The sequence below is a fragment of the Mobula birostris genome, chromosome 1, assembly GCF_030028105.1.
Source record: "Mobula birostris isolate sMobBir1 chromosome 1, sMobBir1.hap1, whole genome shotgun sequence".
In the NCBI taxonomy this organism is placed as follows: domain Eukaryota; kingdom Metazoa; phylum Chordata; class Chondrichthyes; order Myliobatiformes; family Myliobatidae; genus Mobula; species Mobula birostris.
Window position 1 is genome coordinate 92748853 of NC_092370.1, and position 25809 is coordinate 92774661.

The following is a 25809-nucleotide window of genomic DNA, read 5'->3' on the forward strand; positions in this document are numbered from 1 at the left end:
TACTGTATGTTACCTAGTTGAGATCAGAGTTGCATAGAGTTCCACAAAATCAGATGCTCTGAGACTAAACTCCACCCCATCGCTTTCATTGAACAAACAATAAATTGGAGATTGCGTAAGATGTAACTCTTGTATCAACCAGAAGTTTACTGACACATCAAGACAAAATGGAGAATGATCTATTACAGTTCCAGGTCTATCAGACTGCAAAGGGTTTTCAACACATCATGCTATAAATGAACAATGCTGACTTTATCAATTCCATCATATATTGATTTAAATTTATGGTAATCAGGCTAACGATTAAATAACAACTTTCAGTTCTCTGCACTATATTTTGAATATTAATGATGGTAATATCTCTTCAATGACTCAAAGCCCAACTTTGGAGAAAGTAACCACTTCCAGAAGATTCTTAAATCAATTTTATTCTACATTAGAACATGTTCTTAGAAAGCAAAGATCAGTAATGGATATCAAGTAACATAAACACAATATGTAACAATAATTTTCATAAATGGATCCTGACAGACACAATGTTATTGAATTCATTCCTTCAATGCAAAATGTTGGTTTTGCATTTAATCCCCTGAGAAGTGCCCCACCTAGCTTCTTGCTCTCCTGAATGTATTGACATCTGCTGGAATTCAGTTGCCTGATCTGATAAGCACGTGACTTCATATTCAACACCTCTCAATTACATACTGCAAAAATTAAGCTGCTTTACTACGTCACAGTACAGTATACCTGAGCCAGAATCAGTCTTCACCATGTACAAACACAGAACACCGAATATTAATCAAGAACAATGGAATTAGCGGATCATTATTATTTGTTGCATTAAGATCAATAGTTGTTCTTCTACTGTCACCCAAGCAATGACCAAACTACTTTATATGGCTCGAATATTAAATATATTACTGAAACTAATTTTGTGCTCAATTGATATATTACTATATTAAATATGTGATTAATGAGTTATATTTCTTAAATGTAGGAAGTTCTGGGTATTGGGTAAGCCAAAAACAGGAATATAAATGCAGTAAGCTGGGCTAACAAACTAAAGTGAAAAAAAAACAACTTTGTTTCCTCATTTGATATTCAAATAGCATTATCCATCATTTGCTTTTCAAATACATTAACAAATGACTTATGAAGAGTTTTCCTCTCACCTCTAAAGTGACTTTCTTATTCTTTGCTGGGTTCTCATTACATTCATTGTTAGTTTTACTTGATAAGTTGTGAAGTCTACCAACTAACTGCATGAAGTGCACATGATTAACAGAGACTAATGCTTAGGGAATGGACACATTGGACAATATATCCACACACGAAATACTGCAATCCATGCGTCTAAACTGTGCCTGTTTACTTTTGACACTGCTCTCATTTGAAAATTGCAAGGGACACTTCCCATTGCAGTCCACCTTAGAAGGGACATTTTACTTGCCCATCAAAATGTGTGCACTCCTTTTAATTACTTACTGACTCCAACTGGATCAAAGTTGCACCTTTGGACTGTTAACTCAACGTTCAACAATTAATACATCACACTGCCAGTTAGGAGTACTGTGTATGATTTAATTTGCCCAAGGTATATCCTTCCTGTGTACTAAAAACCATTTCCTGAAATTTTTGAAATTGGAATTGGTTTATTATTGCTATATGTACTGAGATACATTGAGAAGCTGAGTCCTGCAGGCCATCCCACAGATCATTAAAAACTTCAGTATATCATGGAAGTACAAGAGAAAAAGAATAATAGAAGTCAGAATACAGTGTCACAGTTAAAGTTGTTTATACAAGAGATTTTCACTGATGGCCATTAGTACCCAATAGCTTCTGATGAGGATGGCAACCATTGGGTACAATCAGACTTTTCCACACTCAGGGTATAGGAAAGCTCTTCCCAAGAGACCCTTGCACCATTAACCACAGCACATTTATATTCTTCCTCCCACCTCGTCTGACTTTTGAAACTTATCCCCATTTCACCTCAATTTTTAGAATTTTCCACACTACCTTCCCAATTTGGACACATTCCCACACAACTGAGGCTGCTGTGGAGGGATCACTTGGAAAGTGTTGGCTGTCATTAATATTGCGCCTACCTGCTCAGCCAGCAGCATTGCCTGTGTAATGCACTGCTGAAATTTTAACACCTCTTATTGGAAGGAAACACAGAAAAAAATGTCTTACAGCAAGAAACCACCTCAGTTTAGGGAATATGCTACAAATAATGCCTGTTACATATACCAAATTTGTGGGGAGCTTCTCGTTGTAGGAAACTCTCTCCTTGGCAATGTGCCTATGTCAGCTGTGGCTGCTTTTACTTCCAAGAGTGACACAGTTGAAAACAATTACTACTCCATACAACTCACATATGGGGAAGACATAGTCAAATGCACACTTCTCCTCGCTTAATGTACAGAGCAAGTTATTTTCCTTTTCTAAGCCTAAGACCAAAGAGGACAGGAATATTTATTCTTATTCCTACCCTTTCGTCTTCTCCTGAGCTCTCCAACAACTTGTTTCTGCGCTTGAACAGTACCTACCTTTTGTGGGATCCCAAGATGTTTTTTCCTCTGCCTGTTGAACGCCATTGGAAGTAGGTGAAGACTCAGGTGCCATGAACTCAATTCTGGCCTGTGATTGAAAAAGGAAGAAAGTATTAACTAAACTGCCATTATTGACCATAAGACATCTTCCATTCTTTGGCTTGGGTATTCAACTTGAGTATCGCTTGCTTTGTGGGCATCCTAAGCCTTTAAGTCTGGCGTGTAAGAAATCACATGTACCTGTCGGAAATACAGAGTCTGCTAAATTGCTATATGCAGAAGAGAAAACAAAAAATAAGGCATCTAGATTTGCATCTACTAGGAAAGAAACAGGATTTCACTCATTAGTATCTTCCAATGAATGGCTTGTTTGAAAGCCCATTACATTTCATCAGCCTAAACAACACTGGTAGCTAAGGATGCAAGATGCTTCTCAAGATTCCACACTCAAACTATGCAGGCCAGATGCAGCTCTATGAAATTAGGTCTGACATTGAGTGTTACCTGTCCGACGGATTGTTCTTGTTTTGGGAATATTCAAATTCCCAGCTCAATTTCATGCTGATAATTTATCAAATTATTGCAGCCTAACATAGTCCATTTAAAAGTTTCTTATATACTAGCCTTTCCAAGGAAGTTCATTCATGTGAATAGCTCCAAGTCAAAATCAGAAAAGTCCGATTGCTCAGAAGTTGCAATAAAAAGGGAACTAAATATTGGTCAGTGAAATCTCTGAATAAAATGAAAAAAATACAAGCCAAACTTGTTACTCTTACTTTCCCAGTCCAAGTGGTAACTTTGTTGCAGTTGGATCATTTGGATCACTGCTGGATCATCTTACTTGTACTCCAGATGCAAATGATAAATGCTGACTTGGCAGAATTTCAGAAAGGTTGTTAATGTCCATTAATACAGAGACAGAGGGGGAGGGGGAGGGGGAGCGGATTGGGAATACGAGAAATGCGTCAAAGTGTTGATTTTCAGCCCATTACTGCTTATCTGAGGTGTGTCACTTGCTAATCAATACATGGAACAAGAAATTACCAGGGTAACCATTTTAACACAAACCATGCTCAGAAATACAGAGGACCAAGGAGCTGATTATTGAGTTCAGGGGAACAAAACCAGAAGTCCATGATCCTCATCGGAGGATCAGAGAGGGTGAGGGTCAATTCCTCTGTGTTATTATTTTGAAAGACCTGGCCTGGTGCCAGCACACAAATGCAATTACAAGCAAAGCACGGCAGCACCTCTGCTTCCTGAGGAGCTTGTGAAGATTCAGCATGACATCTAAAACTTTGACAAATTTCTTTGGATGTGGAGTGGAGAGTATATTGACTGGCTGCATCACAGCCTGGTAGGGACACACCAATGCCTTTGAATGGAAAAATCCTACAAAAAGTAGTGGATACGGCCCAGTCCATCATGGGTAAAACTCTCCCTACTAGTGAGCACATCTACGTGAAACAGTGTCAGAGGAATGCAGCATTTATTATCAGTGACCTCCACCACCCAGGCCATGCACTCTTCTTGCTGCTGCCATCGGGAAGGTAGTACGGAAGCCTCAGGACTCATACTGCCTGGTTCAGGTACAGTTATGACCCATCAACCATCAGGCTCTTGAACCAAAGCGAATAACTTCACTCAACTTCACTTGTCCCATCACTGAAATGTCTCACCTTCAAGGATTCGTCATCTCATGTTCGCATTATTTATTTTTTATTAATTCTTTCTTTTTGTATTTGCACAGTCTTCTGCACTCTGGAAGAAAACTCAAGTTGGTGCAGTCTTTCACTGATTTGGTTAGGGTTATTATTCTATAGGTTTAGTTATTAAGTATGCCCATAAGAAAATGAATCTCAGGGTTGTAAATGGTGACCCCCCCCCCCCACACTGGACTCTCAGATCACTTATCTGTAATGTTAGTTCCAGCATACAAACCAGTGATCAAATGGGTCAAACCAGTTCTAAAGGTGGTGAAAACCTGGCCTGAAGCTGTAATCTCTGCCCTGCAGAACAGATTTGATAATACAAACTTGAGAATGTTCAGGGAGGCTGCTACCCATGACAATCATGTTAACATCAAAGAATATGTGGATCCTGTGACCAGCTACATAGTACCAAGGGTGTTACCATCACGAAACACATCCGGCTGAGGGTAAACCGGAAGCCATGGCTTACTGCAGAGATCCATGCCAGGCTGGTGCATTATCATGATGCTACCTTTAGATCGCGGGAGGTGATGGCACTTAGGGAAGCAAGAACTGTGCTTTCCCGCTCCAACAGGAAGGCGAAATGGGAGCATTCTCAGAGAAATTACAGCCACTTCCGCGATACATGAGGCACAATGCGCATCTGGCAGGGAATTCAGAGGATTACAGGTGACAAGTCTACTCCACGCATCAGTGACCACGATGCTTCATTCCCTGAGAGGCCGAATGTCTTCCACACCTGGCTGGATATGCAGAACACAGTGCTGACGAGGAAGGTACCCCTCGTCCCAGGGGAGCTGGCACTGTGTCTGACTGAAGCAGAGGTGAGGAAAACCCTGGCCAGAGTTAACCCACATAAAGCTGTGGGGCCCAATGACATACCAGATCGGGTTCTGGAGAACCGCACAGCTCAACTGACGGAGGTGCTGACTGATATAATCAACGTCTCTCTGGAACAATCCATCGTCCCCTCAGTTTTCAAGGCAGCAACCATCATTCCAGTGCCAAAGAAGGCAACAGTAACCTGCTGGTGGCATTAACATCAACCATTATGAAATGCTTTGAGCTACTGGTCATGGAGCACATTAAAACCTTTCTTCTGGCTACACTGGACCCTTTCCAGTTTGCTTATTGCTCAATTCGATCCACTGACCTTTGCCCTCCACTCTGTCCTGCCCCACCTGGAAAATGGGTTGTCATATGCCAGATTGCAGTTTATAGACTTCAGTTCGGCGTTCAACACCATCATACTCCAGACACTGGTGGGAAAACTGTCCTCTCTGGTCTTAACACCTCCCTCTGCAACTGGATACTGGACTCCTAACTGCATAGGCCACTGTCAGTCTAAGTGGGCAGCAACATCTCTTGCGCCATTACACTGAGCACTGGCACTCCTCAAGGCTGTGTGCTCAACCCGCTACTCTTCACACTGATGACGTACGATTGTGTCGCATGATCCAGCACAAACCGTGACATCAAGTTTGAGGATGACAAAATCAAGAACAATGAAGAGACCGAGTATAGAGAGGAAGTGCAACGGCTGGTGGATTGGTGTGAGAACAACCTAAACCTGAATGTTGAGAAGACAAAGGAAATCATTGTGGACTTCAGGAAGGTGCAGATGAACTAACCCCCTCAGCGAATACATGGCTCCTCCGTAGAGTGAGTTAAGTGCACCAAGTTCCTGGGAGTTCACATTATGGATGACCTCACCTGGTCCCTTAATATCACGTCCCTGAACAAGAAGGCACAGCAGCACCTCCACTTCCTAAGATTGAGGGAAACAAGGCTCTCTCCACTCCCACCCACCCCCAATTTAACTGTGTTTTACAGGAGCAATGGTGAGAGCATCCTGACAAGTTGCATCTCCATCTGGTATGTGAGCAGCTGCACATCGAACCAGAAGTCCCTATAAAGGACTGTGAGAACAGTTGAGAGAATCATAGGGGTCTCCCTACCATCCATCAGGAACATTTATCAGGAGTGCTGCATACACGGGACTCTTAATATTATAAAGGATCCCAGTCATCCATCCAGCATTCTCTTTGACTTTCCACCATCAGGCAGGAGACTATGATGCATAAAAACAAGAATGGTCAGAATGAAAAACAGTTTCTTCCCCCAGGCAAATTAGGCTTCTGAATTCCTTGATGCATCATATTTGAAGTGTCACTGGTTAATCCGTTCTGCTCCTTACAATATTTAATATTAATGCAATTTAGATTGTTATTTATGCATGATTCATCTGTAGATTTTATCCTCACCTTCATAAGCTATCTTGTGTTACATGTACTATGTGCTTTACACTCCGGTTTGAAGAAACATTGTCTCATTTCTATATACATCATGTAGTTATATATGTTATACTATATGCATGTTTATAGTTAAATGACAATAAACTTGACTTGAAACACATGTAGTTTGATAGTACACTTTACTTTGAAGTGTTGAAAGACTAAGTCCTGGAAAATATTGGTGTTAAGTATCGGTACCTTCACCATGTTGGCTGTGTTGATACCTTGTTAAAAGCTTAATTTCAGTAATTCTTTTACTTTAAGAAAATCCTCTTTTCGTGCATTGCAATCAGATATGTACTCTTGTTTTCGTAATCTCAATTTCAGGTTATAGAAGAGCAAGATATATCACCTAGTTGAGTGGTGTCACGCAACAACCTTGCACTCAATGCCAATAGGACCAATGAACTGGTTGTGGACTTCAGGAAAGGTAAGACAAGGAAACACGAACCAATCCTCAGAGGGATCAGAAGTGTAGAGCATGAGAAATTTTAAGTTCCTGGTTGTCAAGGTTTCTGAAGATCTGACCTGGTCCTATCATATCGATGCAGCCATAATGAAGGCATGACAGCGGCTATATTTCATTAGGAATTGAGGAGATTTGGTTCGTCACCTAAAACACTCGAAAACTTCTAAGGGTGTACCACGGAGAGCATTCTGACAGGCTGCATCACTGTCTGGTATGAGGGTGAGGGAGCTGGCTACTACATAGGATCGAAAGCTATGGAAAGTTGTAAAATTAGTCAGCTCCATCTTGGGTATTAGCCTCTGTAGTACTCAAGACATCTTCAAGGAGCAGTGCCTCAGAAAGGCAGTGTCCATTATTAAGGACCCCAATCACCCAGGGCATGCCCTCTTCTCACTGTTACCATCAGGAAGGAGGTACAGAAGCCTAAAGGCACACATTCAATGATTCAGGAACAACTTCTTCCCCTCTGCCATATGATTCATAAATGAATACTGAACTCATGAACACTACAAACTAAATTAAAAATAGTACAAAAATGGAAATAATATAAAAAGTGAGGTAGTGTTATAGTGTTCACGACACACATACATTGCAATTGATTTACTCATTTTATTATTCAATATTATCATGTATTGTTTGCACTGCTGCTACTAAGTTTGCAAATTTCACGACATATGCCGGTGATAATAAACCTGATTCTGACACTGATTCGACACTGAAACAGTTCCACTTATTGCTGGGGTGGAAGGCCGAGTGAAAGAGTTGGTGGAAGATATTGGGAAGAGGAGGAGTGGAGCAAATATTAATTTCCAGAAAAGAAGTTACAAGAGTGGATCTAGGAGAATGTGCATGCAGTTGCTAGGGTAGAGAATGTTATTGTTCAGGAAGACAACTGAAGTACAACCAAGTGGGCTGCTTTGCTCTGAAGTGCTGAGCACCTGAGCTTTGCTGAAGATCCAGACAAGTACATGTTTCTCCATTCATTTCCCCCTAATTCATTATACAGTGCTGTGAATGCAGCCCAGTCAATAAAGCTTCCCTTCCAATGACTCCATCTGCACTTCTTGTTGCCTCAGGAAAGTAGCCAACTAGATGCAAGGACAGCTTCTTTCCCATTGTTATCTCACTCAATCCCACAGGAGATTCTCTGGATGTGAAAGACGCCCGGATGGGATGCCGGGGTCAGGGATGTTGTAGATCTGATCCACAGCAATCTAAAGGGATAGGGGGAGCAGCCAGAATCAAGGTAATTATCCAGTACCAATAATACTGGTAGGAACTGCATGGAAGTCCTGAAGAGAGAATATAGGAAGCCGAGTAGAAAACTGAAAAACAGGACCTCCAGGTTAGTAATCTCTGGATTGCTGCCTGTGCCACACACCAGTAAGGGTAAGAATAGGTAGATTTGGCAGATGAATATGGGGCTGAGGAATTAGTGCAGGGGGCAGAGTTTCAGATTTCTGGATTATTGGGATCACTTTTGGGGAAGGTATGATCTGTAGAAAAGGGATGGGTTATACCTGAACCTGAGGGGAACTAATATCCTTGCAAGCAGGTTTGCTAGAGCTTTTGGGGAGTGGTTCAACTAATTTGATAGGGAAATGGGAACCAGGTTCAGGATGGGGCAGTAGGTATGCAAGTAGATGCAGTGTGTAGTGAGACTGAGAATAAGGACAGACAGATAATAGGGAAAAATTACAGGCAGTGGAATGAGTTAAGTGTAACACGAAGACAAAAATTGAAAAGGGTGATGAATACAGAACTGAACATGTGATATTTTGAATGTTCACAGTATACAGAATAAGGCAGATGATTTTGTTGCGCAGTTAGAAATTGGCGCGTATGAGGATGTTAGCATCACTGGGCAGTGGCTGAAAGAAGATCATAGTTGGGAGCTTAACATCCAAAGGATAGACCTTGTATCAAAAGGACAGTGAATAAGCAGAGGGTGTGGGTTGTTCTGTTGGTAAAACATGAAAGCAAATTCATAGAAAGATGACAAAAGATTGGAAGATGTAGAATCCTTGTGAGTAGAGTTAAGAAAATGCAAGGTTAAAAAGACCTGATGGGAGTTATATTTCATTCTCTAAAACGTAGTCAGGTTGTGGGGTACAAATTACAATGGGAGATAGAAAAAAAGAGAAAAATGAAAGAAGAGTAATGTTATGACAGTCATGCGGAATTTCAATATTTAGGTTGATTGGGAAAATCAGGTTTTTTGGATTTTTAAGAGCATCCTGAGGTTGAGCCCACTCGGGGAAGTGCTATTCTGGATTGTGTGTTGTGCAATGAACTGGAACTGATTAGCGAGCTTAAGGTAAAGGAACTCTTAGGGGACAGCAATCATAATATGATAGGACTCACAATGCAGTTTGAGCAGGAGAAGCTAAAGTCAGATATAATATTACCGCAGAGTACAGGGAATTACAGAAGCATGAGAGAGAAGCTAGATAAAGTTGATTGGAAAGGACACTAGCAAGGTAGTTCGATTTTCTGGGAGCAATTTGGAAGGTGCAGGATAGATCCATCACTAAGATGAAGTAGTATTCTAAAGGGAGGATGAGGCAACTACGGCTGACAAGGGAAGTCAAAGACAGCATAGAAGCAAAAGAGAAGGCAGATAATATAGAAAAACTTAGTGGAAAGTTAGAGGATTGGGAAGGCTTTAAAAACCAACAGAAGTCAACTAAAAATCAATAAGGATAGAAAAGATGAAATATGGAGGTAAGCTAGCCAATAATATAAAAGAGGATATCTAAGTTCTTTTTTTATAGAGTGAGTAAAAGTGAGGTGAGAATAGATATCAGACTGCTAGAAAATAACATTGGAGAGCTAGTAATGGGGACAAGGAAAATGTAAACATACTCAATAAGTATTTTGCATCAATCTTCACTGTGGAAGACACTGGCAGTCTGCTAGAAAATCTAGAGTGTCAGGGGGCCGAAGTGAGTGTAGTTGCTATTACTAACGAGAAGGTGCTTGGGAAGCTGAAAAGTCTGAAGGTAGATACAGTAAGTTGCCTAGACCAGATGGACTACTCCACGAGGTTTTGAAAGAGGTAGCTGAAGAGATTGTGGAGGTATTAGTAACAATCTTTCAAGAATCGCTAGATTCGGGAATAGATCTGGAGGACTGAAAAATTGCAAATGTCACTCCACTCATTAAGAAAGGAAGGGAGGCAGAAGATAGAAAATTATTGGGACAGTTAGTCTGACTTCAGTGGTTGGGAAGATGTTGGAGTCCATCATTAAGGATAAGGTTTTGGGGTACCTGTTGACACATGATAGAATAGGCTAAAGTCAATGTGGTTTCCTTATGAAAAACATTCCTGACAAATCTGTTGGAATTCTTTGAGGACGTAATAAGCAGGATAGACCAAGCAGAGAAAGTGAATGTCGTTTACTTGGATTTATAGAAGGCCTTTGACAAGGTGCCACACATGAGGCTATTTAACAAGATAAGATCAATGGCATTGGGGCCTATTACTTTCTAAACAGGGGAGAAAAGTCAAAAATCAGAGGTGCAAAGTGTCTTGGGAGTCCTTGTGAAGGGTTCGCAAAAGGTTAACTTGCAGGTTGAATCAGTGGTGAGAAAGGCAATTGCAACATTAACATTCATTTCAAGAGCAGTAGAATATAAAAGATGTGATGCTGAGGCTTTTTTAGGCATTGGTCAGACCACATTTAGAGTATAGTGAGTAGTTTTGGACCCTTTATCTAAGAAAAGATGTGTTGGCATTGAAGAGTCCAGAGGAGGTTCACAAGAATGATTCTGGGAATGAAAGGGTTAATGCACGAGGAGTGTTTGATAGCTCTGGGCCTGTACTTGCTGAGGTTTAGAAGAATTTGTGGGGGGGTGGGGGGAGGGAATCTCATTGAAATCTCTCAAATATTGAAAGGCCTGGACAGAGTAGATGTTGAGAGAATGATCTCTATAGTGGGAAGGTCTAGGACCAGAGGGCACAGCCTCAGAATACAGGGACGTCCATCTAGAACAGAGATTAGAAGGAATTTTGTTTAGCCAGAGAATGGTGAACCTATGGAATCCATTGCCAGACGCCAAGAAGGCCAAGTTATTGGATATATTCAAAGTGGAGGTTGATAATTTCTGGATAAATCATCAGGGCTTCAAAGGCTACAGGGAGAAGGCCAAAGAATGGGGTTGAGAGGAATAATAAATTAGCCATAATGGAATGGCGGAGCAGACTCAATCAGCGAAATAGCCTGAATCTACTCCCATGTCTCATGGTCTGATGGTTATCAGAATTTTGAACAGGCTTCTTATATGATTACTATGTCTTCTTGATTTCCCTACCTGCCAAATCATGGCTCTTGCATTTTATTTGCTTACCACTTTCTCTGTAGCTACACGACATTCTGCACTCTGCTTTCATTTTGCTACCTCAATGTTCTTATGTATGACATTACCTGCATGAATGACAGGTAAAGCTTTTTACTGTATCTCAGTACTTATGACAGCCATGAACCAATCAAAGAGAGGCAATACATTTCATAATAATAGGCAATATAGCTCTTCCACAACAATATTACTCACAGTGTTCAAGTCGTCAGCATATAGTTCAATGCACAGTGAGGGTTTCCGCTGATGCTTACACTCGCACACCAAATGATCCATCACTACAGGAATGTTGGCCATGCATTCTGCCGACATACAGGCTATGCTATGGAGTTCAGGAGTGAACTGACAACTACCTAATCAGCTTATAAAGCTTTGACTTCGTTCCTATATTTAGATTGCCTAGTACGCTCTATATACACATACATATTTGCATACTCACTCTGAACCGGGAAGCATATTCGTGGCTTGCAAGGAAACCCACAACAAAAGTTGATTCTTACTGTCTTGTCTCACCTTGGAAAGTTCCTTAAAATGACCCAATTTTACTTGACATTTAGAATGACAGAAGTTAATAAAGTTATTGCACTTGGGAGCCAAAACTGAAATTTCTAACACTAAAATTATCCATGAGGGTGTGGTGGTTGTGTTCAGCTAACTGCACCATGGAGAAGCTAGGGAAATAGATGCAAATTTCTAAGCAAACAAAGGCAGTGCAACATAGCAACACACACCCAAAATGCTGGAGGAACTCAGCAGGTCAGGCAGCATCTAAGGGAAAGGGTAAACAGTCAATGTTTCAGGCTGAGACCCGTCACCAGGACAGCAATGCTTATCACATGTCATCAGTGTGAGTTGATAAATGATGACTGATTCTGGTTTTTGACACAGATTCAGAATCAAGTTTATGATCACTGACATATGCCAAGAAACTTACTGTTTGTGGCAGCACAGTGCAATACATAAAAATAATATCTTACAATAAAGATAAATAACTAAACAAGTAGTGTGAAAATAGTGGAGTGAGGCTCAGACTGTTCAGAAATCTGATGGCAGAGAGGAGGAAGCTGTTCCTTAAACAATGAGTATATGTGTCTTCTAAACAGGAACTCCCAAATAAGAGCCACTTCAAACAATTCCAAAGATGCCTATTGGTCAGGATGTTACCAGGGATCTATAGGTTTCCATTGATCCATTTTACTTATGGACTCACTAACAATCTGCCTGATAGAGCACATCTGTGGGAGGGAAGTCATTGTCAATGCTTTGAGTTTAAGTACTGCATCAGGACCACAAGTCTTACTTATCAACTCACTGGATGACACTGGTCTGAGTCAGTCATAAGGGAATTGCTGAAAATTGTAACAACAGAATATTTTGGTAAGGATAATAGAATTGAGCTGAGACAACATGGATTTATGAAAAGGAAATTACATTTGATTTAATCCACAGGAATTCTTTAACAAGGTAACTAGCAGAAAAGAGAAAGGCGAGCTGGTCAATGTAGTCCTTTTGGATTACTGGAAGGCACTTAATAGGGTCTCAGACAGGAAATTGATCAAGAAGATTAATCTACATGAAATTGAGGATAATACACTAACAGGCACTTTTGTTTAAAATTATCTGAGTCAGAAAGCAAAGAATGGAAGCAAAGGGATCCTTCACATATTGTCTAGTTTAACTACCAGGATAATACAGGGATCAGTACCTTGGCCCCAGCTCTTCACAATATATTTCAACCATTTGGCCAAGCACGTTGCCAAGTTTGCCAAAGACAAAATTAGGTGGAATCTTGGATACAGAAGAAGATGCAAAGAGTTTTCAAAGGGGATATTCACAAGATCTGTGTACATGGAATAACTTCTCTTGTTGTGAGATTATCCACATTGATGCCATTAACAAATAAAGGTTGAGTGTTAGGCCAGAGACAACATAGTGTTAATCTTCAAAGGGATCTATATGTGCTTGTATACTGTTAATGTAGGCCAATATGTAAATAATAATTAATATCATACAAGTAAAATAGCTATCAATTAATGATCTGGATGACAGAATTGATGGCTTTGTGGCCAAGCTTGGGCATCCTAGGTTAACTTGCAGGTTGAGACGGTAACAAGGAAGGCAAATGCAATGTTAGCATTCATTTTAAGAGGACTAGAATGTAAAAGCACGGATGCAATGCTGAGGCTTTATAAAGCATTGGTCTGACTGTATTTGGAGTACCGTAAGCAGTTTGGACGCCATATCTAAGAAAGCAAGTGCTGGCTTTGGAGAGGGTCTAGAGGAGGTACAGGCTTCCCCCGCCATCCGAAGGTAGAGCGTTCCTATGAAACGGTTCGTCCAAAATGTCGTGAAGTGAAGAAGCAATTACCATTTATTTATACGGGAAAATTTTGTGAGCGTTCGCAGACCCAAAAATAACCTACCAAATCATGCCAAATAACACACAAAACCTAAAATAACAGTAACATATAGTAAAAGCAGGAATGATATGATAAATACACAGCCTATATAAAGTAGAAATACTTTTCCACAATCATTACTGCACTGTTCTCCATAGCGAAAATCTCACGCAAGCGCCGTCGGCAAAAACACGGCACAAGTGCTCTCCAGTAATCTTTAAGCTATGAAGCTGCCAAATCATACCAAATAACACGTAAAAATACACAGCCTATATAAAGTAGAAATAATGTATGTACAGTGTAATATCACTTACCGGAATTGGGAAGACAGCGCCGAGCACACAGATTGTGTTATCTCTGATCTGGGCCGACAATTACATGTCGGGCGGCACCTAATTAATTAGCATGTTTATTTCAGCTTTTTTCTTACAGATGAGCTGTGTGCCTCCCAGCTACCGTTGCATTCTCCGTGAATCGGTATCTGTCCATGGCCTGGGGGTTGGGGTGGTGGGACACAGGGATGTCATCTTGTCGTCTGTTTCCATTAGAGCAGGCAGCTCATCTTCTCCTATGACTGCTCGCTTCAATGTCGAAGGTCAAGGTTCGGCGTCTGCTGTGGCTGACGCGGAAGGCTTGCTTGACTGCTGAGCCTCGCTCATTTTTCTATCACACAGTTCTTTGTAAGGACTCAAACCATCCTGCAAATATCCCCTAAACCGACATACCCTTTCAAAATTAAAGTCGTACTTTATCATTACTCATTCTGTTTCGATTGTTATGCTTTTTTCTTCCAATTGCATCAGCTCTTCGTTTGTCAGTTCTTGGTCATGGGATGCCAAAACCTCTTCAACATCATGTTCGTCAGCTTCCACAAGCCAAACTCACTTTGTCCTTACTTCGTTCACCACGATCGAAGCGCTTAATTATGTCTAGTTTTACGCTGAGTGTAACACCCTTACGAGCTCTTTCAGGCTTCTCCGATACCATAGAACTCATCTTGCAAAAGGCTGCTCACAGACACGTGTTAAAGCAATGCCGTTCCGAATCCGGGGATAGCGGCTGCTCGGGGCGCGCGCTGCCTTTTATCGCGCGCTGATTTTTTTTCGTAACAGTGAAAACACCTTCTGAAAGCAAAAACACGAGGAATTCTGCAGATGCTGGAAATTCAAGCAACACACATCAAAGTTGCTGGTGAACACAGCAGGCCAGGCAGCATCTCTAGGAAGAGGTACAGTTGACGTTTCAGGCCGAGACCCTTCATCAGGACTCTGCAGATGCTGGAAATTCAAGCAATCTGACGAAGGGTCTCGGCCTGAAACGTCAACTGTACCTCTTCCTAGAGATGCTGCCTGGCCTGCTGCGTTCACCAGCAACTCTGGAAGCGAAAACAGGGTACTAATGTAGGTCTTTTGTAACAGTGAGTTTTCGTAAAGCGAACGTTCGAAAAGCGGGGGGCACCTGTACACGAGAAGAATCTCAGGGAGGCCAGGGTTACTGACGGCTCTGGGCCTGTAATCAGCGGAGTTTAGAGAGATGAGGTGGGGGGGGGGGGGGGGGGAGTGATATCATTCAAACCAACCAAATATTGAAAAGCCAGGATAGAGTGGATGTGGAGATGTTTCCAGTAGTGGGGAAGTCCAGGACTAGAGGACGCTGTTCTTAAAATAAAAGATATCCCTTTAGAACAGATAGGAGGAGGACTTTTTTTTTAAAGCCAGAGGGTGGTGAATCCGTGGAATTCATTGCCACAGAGAAGTGTGTAGGCCAAGTCATTTGGGTATATTTAAAGCAGAGGTTGGTAGTTTCTTGATTAGTAAGTGTATGTGAGTCACGAGAGAAAACAGGAGAATGGGATTGAGAGGGAAATAAATCAGATATTATCAAATGGTGGAGCAGACTCAATGGATTGAATGGTCAAATGCTCCTATACAATATCTTTTGAGACTAAAATGGGTAGTGTTTCAAGTTGATGATCTATTATCAGATCTGTCCAGTTCACTGGAAGCATATAGTTTCATTTCAACCACAATTTTAAGCTGGTTAGCATCCCAGAAAACAAAAAAATAATAAGATCATGAGACCATAAGACATAGAAGCAGGATTAGGCCATTCCGCCGGTTCAGAATTACCATGGTAGATCATTTTCCCTCTCAACCCCATTCTCCTGCCTTTTCAACTTAATCCTTTACACCCTTAATAATCAAGAACCTTTCAACCTTCATTTTAATTATACCCCATGATATGGCCCCTATAACTGCCTGCAGCAATGAATTCTACAGATTCACCACCTTCAGGCTAAAACATTCCTCCTCATCTCCGTTCCAAAGGAGCACCTTTCTATTCTGAGTCTATGCCTCTGGTCCAAAACTCTCCGACTGGAAACATCCTCTCGACGTCTGCTTTGCTTAGGCTTTTCAATATTCGGTAGGTTTCACTGGGATTACCCCCTCATTCTTCGAAACTGCAGTCAGTACAGGTTCACAGCCAAACATTCCTCATGTTAACCCTTTCACTTTCTGGGATCATTTGTGTGAATCTCCTTTGGATGCTCTCCAATGCCAGCACATCCTTTCTTAGATAAGGAGCCCAAAACTGGTCACAATACCTTAAGTGCGGTCTGACAAACATCTTATAAAACCTCAGCATTACATCCCTGTTTTTATATTCCAGTCCTCTTGAGGTGAATGCTAGCATTACATTTTCTTTCCTTACTACTGACTCAACCAGCAAGTTATTCTTTGGGAATCCTGGACTAGGTCTCCAAAGTCCCTTTGCACCCCCAATTTCTGAATTCGCTCCCCATTTAGAAAACAGATTATGCTTTTATTCTTTCTAGCAAAGTGCATGACCATACACTTCGCTACACTGTATTCCATCCTCCACTTCTTTGTCCATTCTCCCAATTTGTCCAAGTCCTCCTGCAGACTCCATGCTTCCTAGATACTGCCAGCTCCTCCACCTATTCTTCGAACATCCGCAAATTTGGCCACAAAACCAATAAGTCCATCACTCAGATCATTAACATGAAAAGTGCCAAACCCAACACCACTGTGGAACACCACTAGTCACCAGCAGCCAACCAGAAAAGGCTTCCTTTATTCTCACTCTTTGCACTTGCCAGTCAGCCAATCTTCTGTCCATGGGCTCTTAACTTGTTTAGCAGTTTCTTGTGTGACACCTCGTCAAAAGCTTTCTCAAAATCCAAGTAAACAACATTCACTGAGTCTACTTGTCCATGCTGCCTGTTGTTATATTCAAACAGATTTGTTAGACATGATTTCCCGTTCAGGAAACCATGCAGATTTTGGCCTATTTTATCCTCCAATTACCCTGAAACCTCATCTTTAATAATGGAATCTAACATTTTGCCAACCACTAAAGTCAGACTAAACAGCTTATAATTTCCTCTGTTTTGCCTCCCTCCCTTCTTAAAGAGTGGAGTGATATTTGCCATTTCCATTCCTCCAGAACCATTCCAGAATCTAGTAACTCTACTAATGCTTCAACATCTCTTTAGCTACCTCTTTTGGAACACTAAGATGTAGTCCATATGGACTATTTTCAGACCTTTCAGCTCCAAGCACCTTTTCCTTGGTAATAATGACTACACTCATTTCTGACTACACACTTGAACTTCTGGCTTATTGCTAGTGCCTTCCATTGTGAAGACTAATGCAAAATACTTAATTATATGTCATTCTTTTGTCTCCCCCCTCCCGCCCATTACAACCTCTCGAGTAACATTGGTCAGATAGCCACTCTTGCCTCTCTTTTATCTGTCTGAAAAAACTTTTGGCATCCTGTTTTCTAGTATTGGCTAGCTCACCCTCATATCTCCTCTCCTTATTGCTTTTTTTTTAAAAAAGTTCCTTTCTGTTAAAGTTAAGTTTCCTTAAAAACTTCCCAATCCTCCAGTTTCCCACTATTTTTTGTTGTCTTAAATATACTCAGGCTCTGTATTTTTATATACATATATCTCACAGAGTTGATTTTCTGCATCATTATTATGATCCAGCAGCCTACACTTACGATAGAAAAGGAATTCATTCTAAGAAAGCTTTACTGGTGATCAGCAGAGACACTGGGCTGAAGGGCCTGTTCTTGGCACATATGACTACGATTATTAATTTGCATCATTTCCAGAAAATGTTTTTTAAATTATGCTTTAGAACAATAACCTTTCATTGCAATCATTTTTAGTTGTGGGTTGTCGATCAGTTACATGATAAACAAGCAATCGCTGCAAGCATGAAGCTTTATGCTGACCTTCATTGTGTGCTAGTGGTGAACCATGTCAGGCACGTTGCTTAGTTACAGTTGATTCATTGAGTGCCAGAACAGCTGAAGAAAGTTAATCAGCCCTCACTCTTGACCAACAATAATAAAAGGTGAGAGGCACCATCTTTGCACAGGTTGTGAAATTTCAGAGATTGTTATTCTGAGCAGTGGTCATGACAAAAGCAGATTTTAGATTGTGGATGTGCAACATATTTCAGTTTCCTAGCCTGTCAGGAAGTCCCTCCAGAAAATAATCTGTGCCTTTCTTTTGAAGATGAAGCAGAGATGTAGGATAGAGTCCATTAACAGTGACCACTGTCAGACCACATGGAGTACAGGGTGGGAAGGTTAAGTTAGGTATTGTACCATTGAAATCATGTATTCTCCTTATGGAAGTTGGAGCATAATGCTGATCGTGCATTAACACAGCACTTCCTAAAATAAAATACTACTGAAAGCAATTTTAGTTTTGTGAAAACATCTGGTGGAAGTGTAATCTCATTCCCTTTTTCTACCAATTAAAATGTCACATCAAACTTCCAGGGGAAAGTACTCTTGTGGTTGAAAGCACACTTCCCATAAAGGAAGACTGTTGAGGAACTAATGGAGGCAGAGATTCTCATCATACCTTAGCAAGTGTTTCAATTGCCAATAAATTGATGGCTGCAGAGAAGTCCTGCTCAATCGGATTACTATCAATGGGTGCATGCTAGTGGACTGCAGGGCCTGCTTCTGTCATATATGACCATAGTTGTGGATGTTTGAGATCAATCATCTCAGTCCTTGGATGTCACTGCAAGTCTTCTATAAGGTAGTCTATTAGATTTAATCATTTTCATCTCCTTCATTAAAGATCTTCCTTCCATCCTAAGGCCAACAGTGTCCAATCATCAGCATCATACCCAACATTCAATTCCATTTACAAATCCTTAGCAAATAAAAACATCTATGTCTACACGTATCAAAAGTTAAACAATATTCAGAGAGGCACTGAAGATACTGGAATCTGGAGCAACAAACCATCTGCTGGAGGAACTCTATGGCTCAGGCAACAGCAGTGGAAGAAAAGAAATTTGTAATGATTTGGATCGAAATCCTGCATCAGGACTGAGAGTGGAGAAGCAAGATGGCCAGGAGAATGGAGGTGGTAAGACAGGAGTCCAAGGTGACTGGTGGACTGAGAAGTGGTATAAGATGGCAAGCAGGTTGCTCCAGAAAGGGGAGTGGGGTGGAGTTGGGAGACAGTGGCAGGTGGATGATAGACGGAAACAAAAGGAGAGAAAAAACAGAGCAAGGGACAAGAGAGAGAGCGTGAAGGTTAGAGATGACCAGAGGGAGGAAAGGTGAAACGTGAAGCACTGCTAGAGCTGGACTCTGAGAAGTACTGGAGGTGATAATGGGAACCATTAGAGAAGAGTGAATTACAGATAGAAGATAGCAGAGGGAGTGTGGTGCAATGGGTGAACTGTGTGTTTAGTGGGTGGAAAAAATGAGGAGAAAGAGGATTTAAAGATGATTTTTGAAGGGCTAGGGTTTGAAGGAAAGGGAACAAAAATGGTAAGACTGGAGATGGATTGTAAGGAGAGTGGGTGGGGAGGAGTGAGAAACTGGTGATGCAGAAGGGGAATGAAGCTACCAGAGGAGAGCTTTACTTAAAACTGAAAAACCACTTTCCTGCCTTTGGCCTCTACACTACCCAGGCGAAATATGAGGTGGTGTTCCTCTAGCTTGCATTGGGCAAACAGTGACAGTGGAGAAGGTTGAGGACCTGGCTGCTCATAGTACCACCTACCTGTCACACACACAGTTCATCCTGTCACCACACGGGTTTCCATTTCATAGTCCAGTTTCCGCCCCCCCCCACCCCCATATCCTAAAGGCATGAAGATTGGAAAGTCAATTAGCCACAAATTGTGTTAGAATCTGGGAGATGTGAGTGAGAGTATGAGAAGAAAAAAATGGAATTTGTGTAAGTGTGCCTTGGAGGACAGAAGGGCCAGGTTCCATGCTACGTAACTTGAAGACTTCTCTTTGTCCCTCTTACCTCTCTTACAGTGCTGCTCCATTCCTCCTAATGCTCATGCTTTTGTTTTTCAAGTGAGCCAGTAATCTTCCCTGTCCTGCTTTCTTTACCCCTTTTATTTGTCACTTGCTTTACTGGGAAGCAATATCCCTGAAGCATGGTTAATACAAAAGCTTGCCCAAACTGCTTAGACTTTTAATGGATATCTGCAATGATGTCCCACTTGTGTTAAAATAACCACAGTGCCAGCAGCAAAGTGAGAAAAATCCAAAGTTGATGACCAGGCAAGTCACAAATGCAAATCCCTCCCATATGCCTTAATCAACCATCCTTCCCAGATGATCCTCATGGCCTGTTCTATATTGGCAATTATTCCATCTCCTATTGGATCATGGCTCTCGGAGCTTGTACCATCGTCCAATACAATCACAACTGATCCGAGATAAATAGCCTTTGCCCCATATTCCTTTACTTAACAAAAATCCAACAAAGCATTACAAGCTAGAGCAGGAATGAGATCTGGAATAGAAGCCAATTAGGAGACCACGATGTTTACATGCCTGTCGTAAAATGTTAAACTAAAATTTGGAGCCAGTGTATACTGTAAATTTCCCAAGAATTATACTCGCATATGCAAATATAAAAATCACTCATTTATTTACAAGATTATATTGTATAAAAGTTCAGAATTAGTTTATCTCTGTATTACTGCACCTGCTTCTTTACTTCTTGTTGGGTAGTTCAGCGGTCCCCAACCACCGGGCCGCGGAGCAGTACCGGGCTGCAAAGCATGTGCTACCAGGCCGCGAGGAAACGATATGATTTGGCGATATGAGTCACCTGCACCTTTCCTCATTCCCTGTCACGCCCACTGTTGAGCTTGAACGCACGCGAGCTCATTACCCGCGCGTCATCCATGTCAGCACAGGAAGGAGATCAACTCCTCGAGCTTGCAAATGACGGCGGGCTGAAAAGTATGTTTGACATAACATCTCTGCCGGCATTCTGGATCAAAGTCAAGGCTAAATATCCTGAGATAGCCATGAAAGTACTGAAAACATTGCTTCCATTTCCAACATATCTCTGCAACGAATGCAACGAAAACTAAATTGCGGAATAGACTGGACATAAGGAAGCCCTTCGAGTATCACTGTCTCCCATCACCCCTTGATCGGACCATCTTGTTGCAGGGAATCAAGCCCAGGGCTCCCACTGATTCAGCAATATTGGTGTGTTGCAATGATTTTGTATGTTCAAACGGGGAAAATATGTGCTGTGTGTTTAATATCCAAACGTTACTTAAAATGTTATGATGCTATTGACTTATAAGTGACTTATATAACCATATAACAATTACAGCACGGAAACAGGCCATCTCTGCCCTTCTAGCCCGTGCCGAACGCTACTCTCACCTAGTCCCACTGACCTGCACTCAGCCCATAACCCTCCATTCTTTTCCTGTCCATATACCTATCCAATTTTTCTTTAAATGATAATATCGAACCTGCCTCTACCACTTCTACTGGAAGTTCGTTCAACACTTTACTTCAAGCTCCCTTCCTCCCCGATAATTGACTTATCGCTATATTCATGCGAGGAAAATATGCGCTGCGTGTTTAATATTAAATTCGTTAGATGAACACTTTTAGAAATGAAATTGAGTCTATTAGCCACTTATCACCTATATACCGGTTGTGATTAACTCCACTACCACTCCCCCCGCGAACAGAATCGCCAAAAACGATTTGTAGGAAAAAAAAAATCGGCACGTACACACATGCACAAGTCACGCATGCGCACTGGTGCCCGCACAAGGTTTCATGGTCATCGTAGTCTTTCTCGGGGTAAACACAATGTATTTGACTGCTACCCTTGTCCGTTGGCAGCCCTATCCCACCCCCACCCCCGGTCGGCCGGTCCGCAAGAATATTGTCAATAATAAACCGGTCCGCAGTGCAAAAAAGGTTGGGGACCCCTGGTGTAGTTCACTGATCATATGGAGACAGTCCATGAACCACATTGTGAAAGTAGTTCCAAAACAAGCCAGACAGGTCACTTCCTGAAGTCTTATCTGGCTGTCATCTGGAACAATTTGTTTCCCTGGTACTGATCCCTTCAGAATGACCTACTGTCGTGATTAACAACTCAATGATTTATAGAAAATGGAAAAAAAGAGCTACCTAAAATATGTAACTTTTCCTGAGCCTGAAGCTCCAGCATTTCAATGGTGCCACAGGCAGTGATTACCTGCAACAAACTAATTTAACCTGCCGTACTGCCTACAGTTCCTTCAGTAAAAACACGAATACTCTTCCAGTGAGAAGAATTGATGAACAGAGAGATGTGGGGGTACGTTGTCCCTGAAAATGGTGACATGGGTGGGCAGGTTTGCAAAGGTAGCATATAGCATGCTTGCCTTTATTGGATAGAGTACAAGAGTGGGGATGTGATAACACAGATGTAGACCATACATAGGGTGTAGTGTGCACTTAAGTCACCGTGCTGCATAAAAAAGCTGATGAGTAGAAAAGATGCAGAAGAGATTCATATGGAATGGGGGGCTTGAGTGATAAGGAAAGACTGGATAGGTTTGGAAGAGCAGCCTAGTCTGGAAGCATCTGTTGGGGGGTGGGGTGGTGATAGGAATTGTCAGGGTTTGGGATTGCAATGTAAGAGAGTTTAAAACTAGAGAGCATAGGTTTAAGGTGAGAGGGTATCAGAGAGACAGGCTTTTCCAGAGTATGGTGGGTACATGGAATAATCTGCCAGAGGAAGTGGCAGAGGCAGGTACAATTACAATGTTCAAAAGACTATTGGACAGGTACAGGGATAAGAAAGGTTTGACGGATATGAGCCAAATATAGGGAAAGAGGATTAGCCATTTTGCTCAGCATGGACAAGTTGGATTGCAGGGCTTTCCATGCTGTATGCTCTATGACCCAATGGATCGTTTCAGAACAGTTTGGCAAACTTATCTAACTATCCGCTACCCTAGTTATTCTCATTCACCCTAAGTTACAGCTTCTGGATTCTGAATGGGAAAGGAACAAGTACTTAACTCCTTTCTCTATCACCACCACTACCCACATCTATCCTACAAATTATCAACCCCATGGTTCCTCTCAATGAGATTAGAAGTATATTTAAACACTAAAGTGATTACCATGATATGTTTTGTAATTTAAGTGTAGGACTGATGTGCCTGTTTCTGTGCTGTAGTGCTGTGTGACTCTATGAACATAACAGTATTGGTGTAAACAGAGATTTTGGGATCCCTGTCCAAAGCTCCTTTTAAGTGTCTACACATGTTAATAGAGTGGTAAAGAAGGCGTATGGCAAGTTTGTCTTTATTAGTTGAGGAATTGAGTTCAGGAGTTATAAAACTCCGTTCCCACCGTATCTGGTGTACTACATTTGATTCTGGACACTCCATTATAGGAAGGATGCTTGGGCTTTGGACAGAGTGCCAAAGAGGTGCCAAATCCAAACCAGGATGCTGCTTGGATTAAAGGGTATATGCTATAACGAGAGATCGAACAGACGAGTAGTTTTCTCTGGAATGATGAGGCTGAAGGGAGAACTGCTCTGTCAGAAGTTTATAAGATTGTCAGAGGTATTGATAGAATAGATAGCCAGCACCTTTTACCCAACATCAAAATAACTAATTCCGGAGGGCTAACCGGGGAGAATTTGTGCAGATAAGCAAAGAGTTTCAGACAAAGCTACTTGATACACTAGACTTAACATATGAGGGAACATGCAAACTATTATTTGTTTTAGTGAGCACTAGAGAGCCAACAGACATTTCATGTCCGTTCAACTCTCCCTCTGTTATTCAGTTCCAGGGAAGTCAATGATGTGCTAACAAAAGCTCATTGAATAGGGGTAAGCTTGTGTTGGCACATAACTTGCAGAGAATAAAAAATAACTTCGTGAATAGGAACTCTATAGACTTCAAATTTTCTTTACATTTTTTCATAAGATAGATTTGGCCCATCAACTCCATGCTAGCTCTAGAGTGATTCAGTTAATTCCATTCACCTCCTTACTTCTCTCTCATATGCTCATCTCCATCACAATTCCCTTGCCATCCACCTGTCAACACACAGTGGCCCACTGATTTAGCAACCAGCACATCCTTGGGACGTGGGAGCAAACAGATGTAGCTCCCGAGGTGAATCCACATAGATACAGACAGACTGTGCAAATCCCACATATAGCTCCAGACATCAGGATTAAACTGAGTTGTTGAAACTTTGTTGGAGCACCATCTGCTGCAACACAGTTTGGTCCACCTGCTTTAATGAAGTGACAGGGCGTGAGGCAAATACGTACACAAAAAAAAAATGGTAAGGAGGAACAGAGGGACCTTGCACTGCATTTCAATAAAGCCTTAGATATAGAAGTACAGGTTCATAAGGCAAATAGAAAACTTTCCTTTATTAGCCCAGGCATAAAGATCTGAGCTGATAGATTATGTTCAAAATACAAAGCAAATTTATTATCAAAGTGTATCTATGTATGTATGTGTATGTATATGTACGTATGTATATGTGTGTGCATATATGTGTGTGTGTATATGTATGTGTGTGTGTGTGTGTGTGTGTGTGTGTGTGTGTGTGTGTGTGTGTGTGTGTGTGTGTGTGTGTGTGTGTGTGTGTCTATATATCATCATATACAAGCCTGAGCTTTGTTTTCTTGCAGGTACACTCGATAAATCCAATAACCATAATCGAATCAATGAAAGACCTTGCCAACAGGGTGGACAGCCAGTGACAGGGCATACAACCCTGTTCAAGTTATGCAGAGTGCTAATTACCATGTACAGGAAAGATGAGAACACACTGGAGGCTGAGGTAAGATTTAATTGAGATGTTGAAAATTATGAGGGACTTAAATGAACTAAACATTCAGGACCTATTTTCTTCACTGAAGGGTCAAAATCAGGGTACGTAGGTTTAAAAAATAATAGGTACAAGGTCAGAGAGAAGATGAGGAATATTTTTTTCATGCAGAATGTCATAGGATTCTGGAAGTGTGGTTACAGCAGAAACATTTGCTACATCTAAAAGAAATATTGTATGTGTATGTGAAGGGCAGTGACCTATAGGGCAAAAGAAATCTCTTATGAAATTTAAGCCAGAAAAACCATACTTCAGTCATTTTATGATCATTTAGTTTTGTCTGTCCTGCCTTCAGTAACAGACCTGACAAGATAACCAGATCAACCTGCTTCATGAGCCAGTAAATCACCACTGTTTCTAAAAGGTGAAAGTCTGTGCTCAGCTGATGCTTCTGTCATTAATTACTTTTACTGTGCACTCCCAGAGTTGAGAGAAAATCTGAAGTACACTTACCAGTGTTAACTGGCATCAAGGCTGGAATACAACAGACATCAACTCTAAAAATATAAATCTGTCACAATACCATTGAAATAGCTAAGAAACCATGGGTTAGTGCAAACACAAAACCACAGATAGCAAACTGACAGCACTTTCTAATCTTCCTCATGCAATTATTGAAAGAGGACGCTAGAAAGGATGATTGTAGAACAGCAATGGCTCGAGTTTCTGGGAGCAATTCCAAAGTTGACGTATTGAAATATCCCAAAGATGAAATAGTATTGTGAGGGCAGTACGATGCAACCATGGCTGACAAGGGAAGTCAAAGACAGCATAAAAGCAAAAAAAAAAAAAAAGAGGGCATTCAATACAGCA

General features: G+C 41.3%; 1 protein-coding gene across 10 annotated transcripts in view; it reads right to left on the reverse strand.

Moving 5' to 3' along the window:
- The window catches only part of arhgap28 (Rho GTPase activating protein 28), a 227636-nt gene that overhangs the window by 41369 nt on the left and 160458 nt on the right, over positions 1-25809 (reverse strand). For all 10 annotated transcript variants that reach the window (XM_072259288.1, XM_072259280.1, XM_072259275.1 and 7 more), the window contains one exon: positions 2556-2646. In XM_072259288.1, the coding sequence (XP_072115389.1) occupies positions 2556-2646 (91 nt within the window). The remainder of the gene's footprint in view (positions 1-2555; positions 2647-25809) is intronic.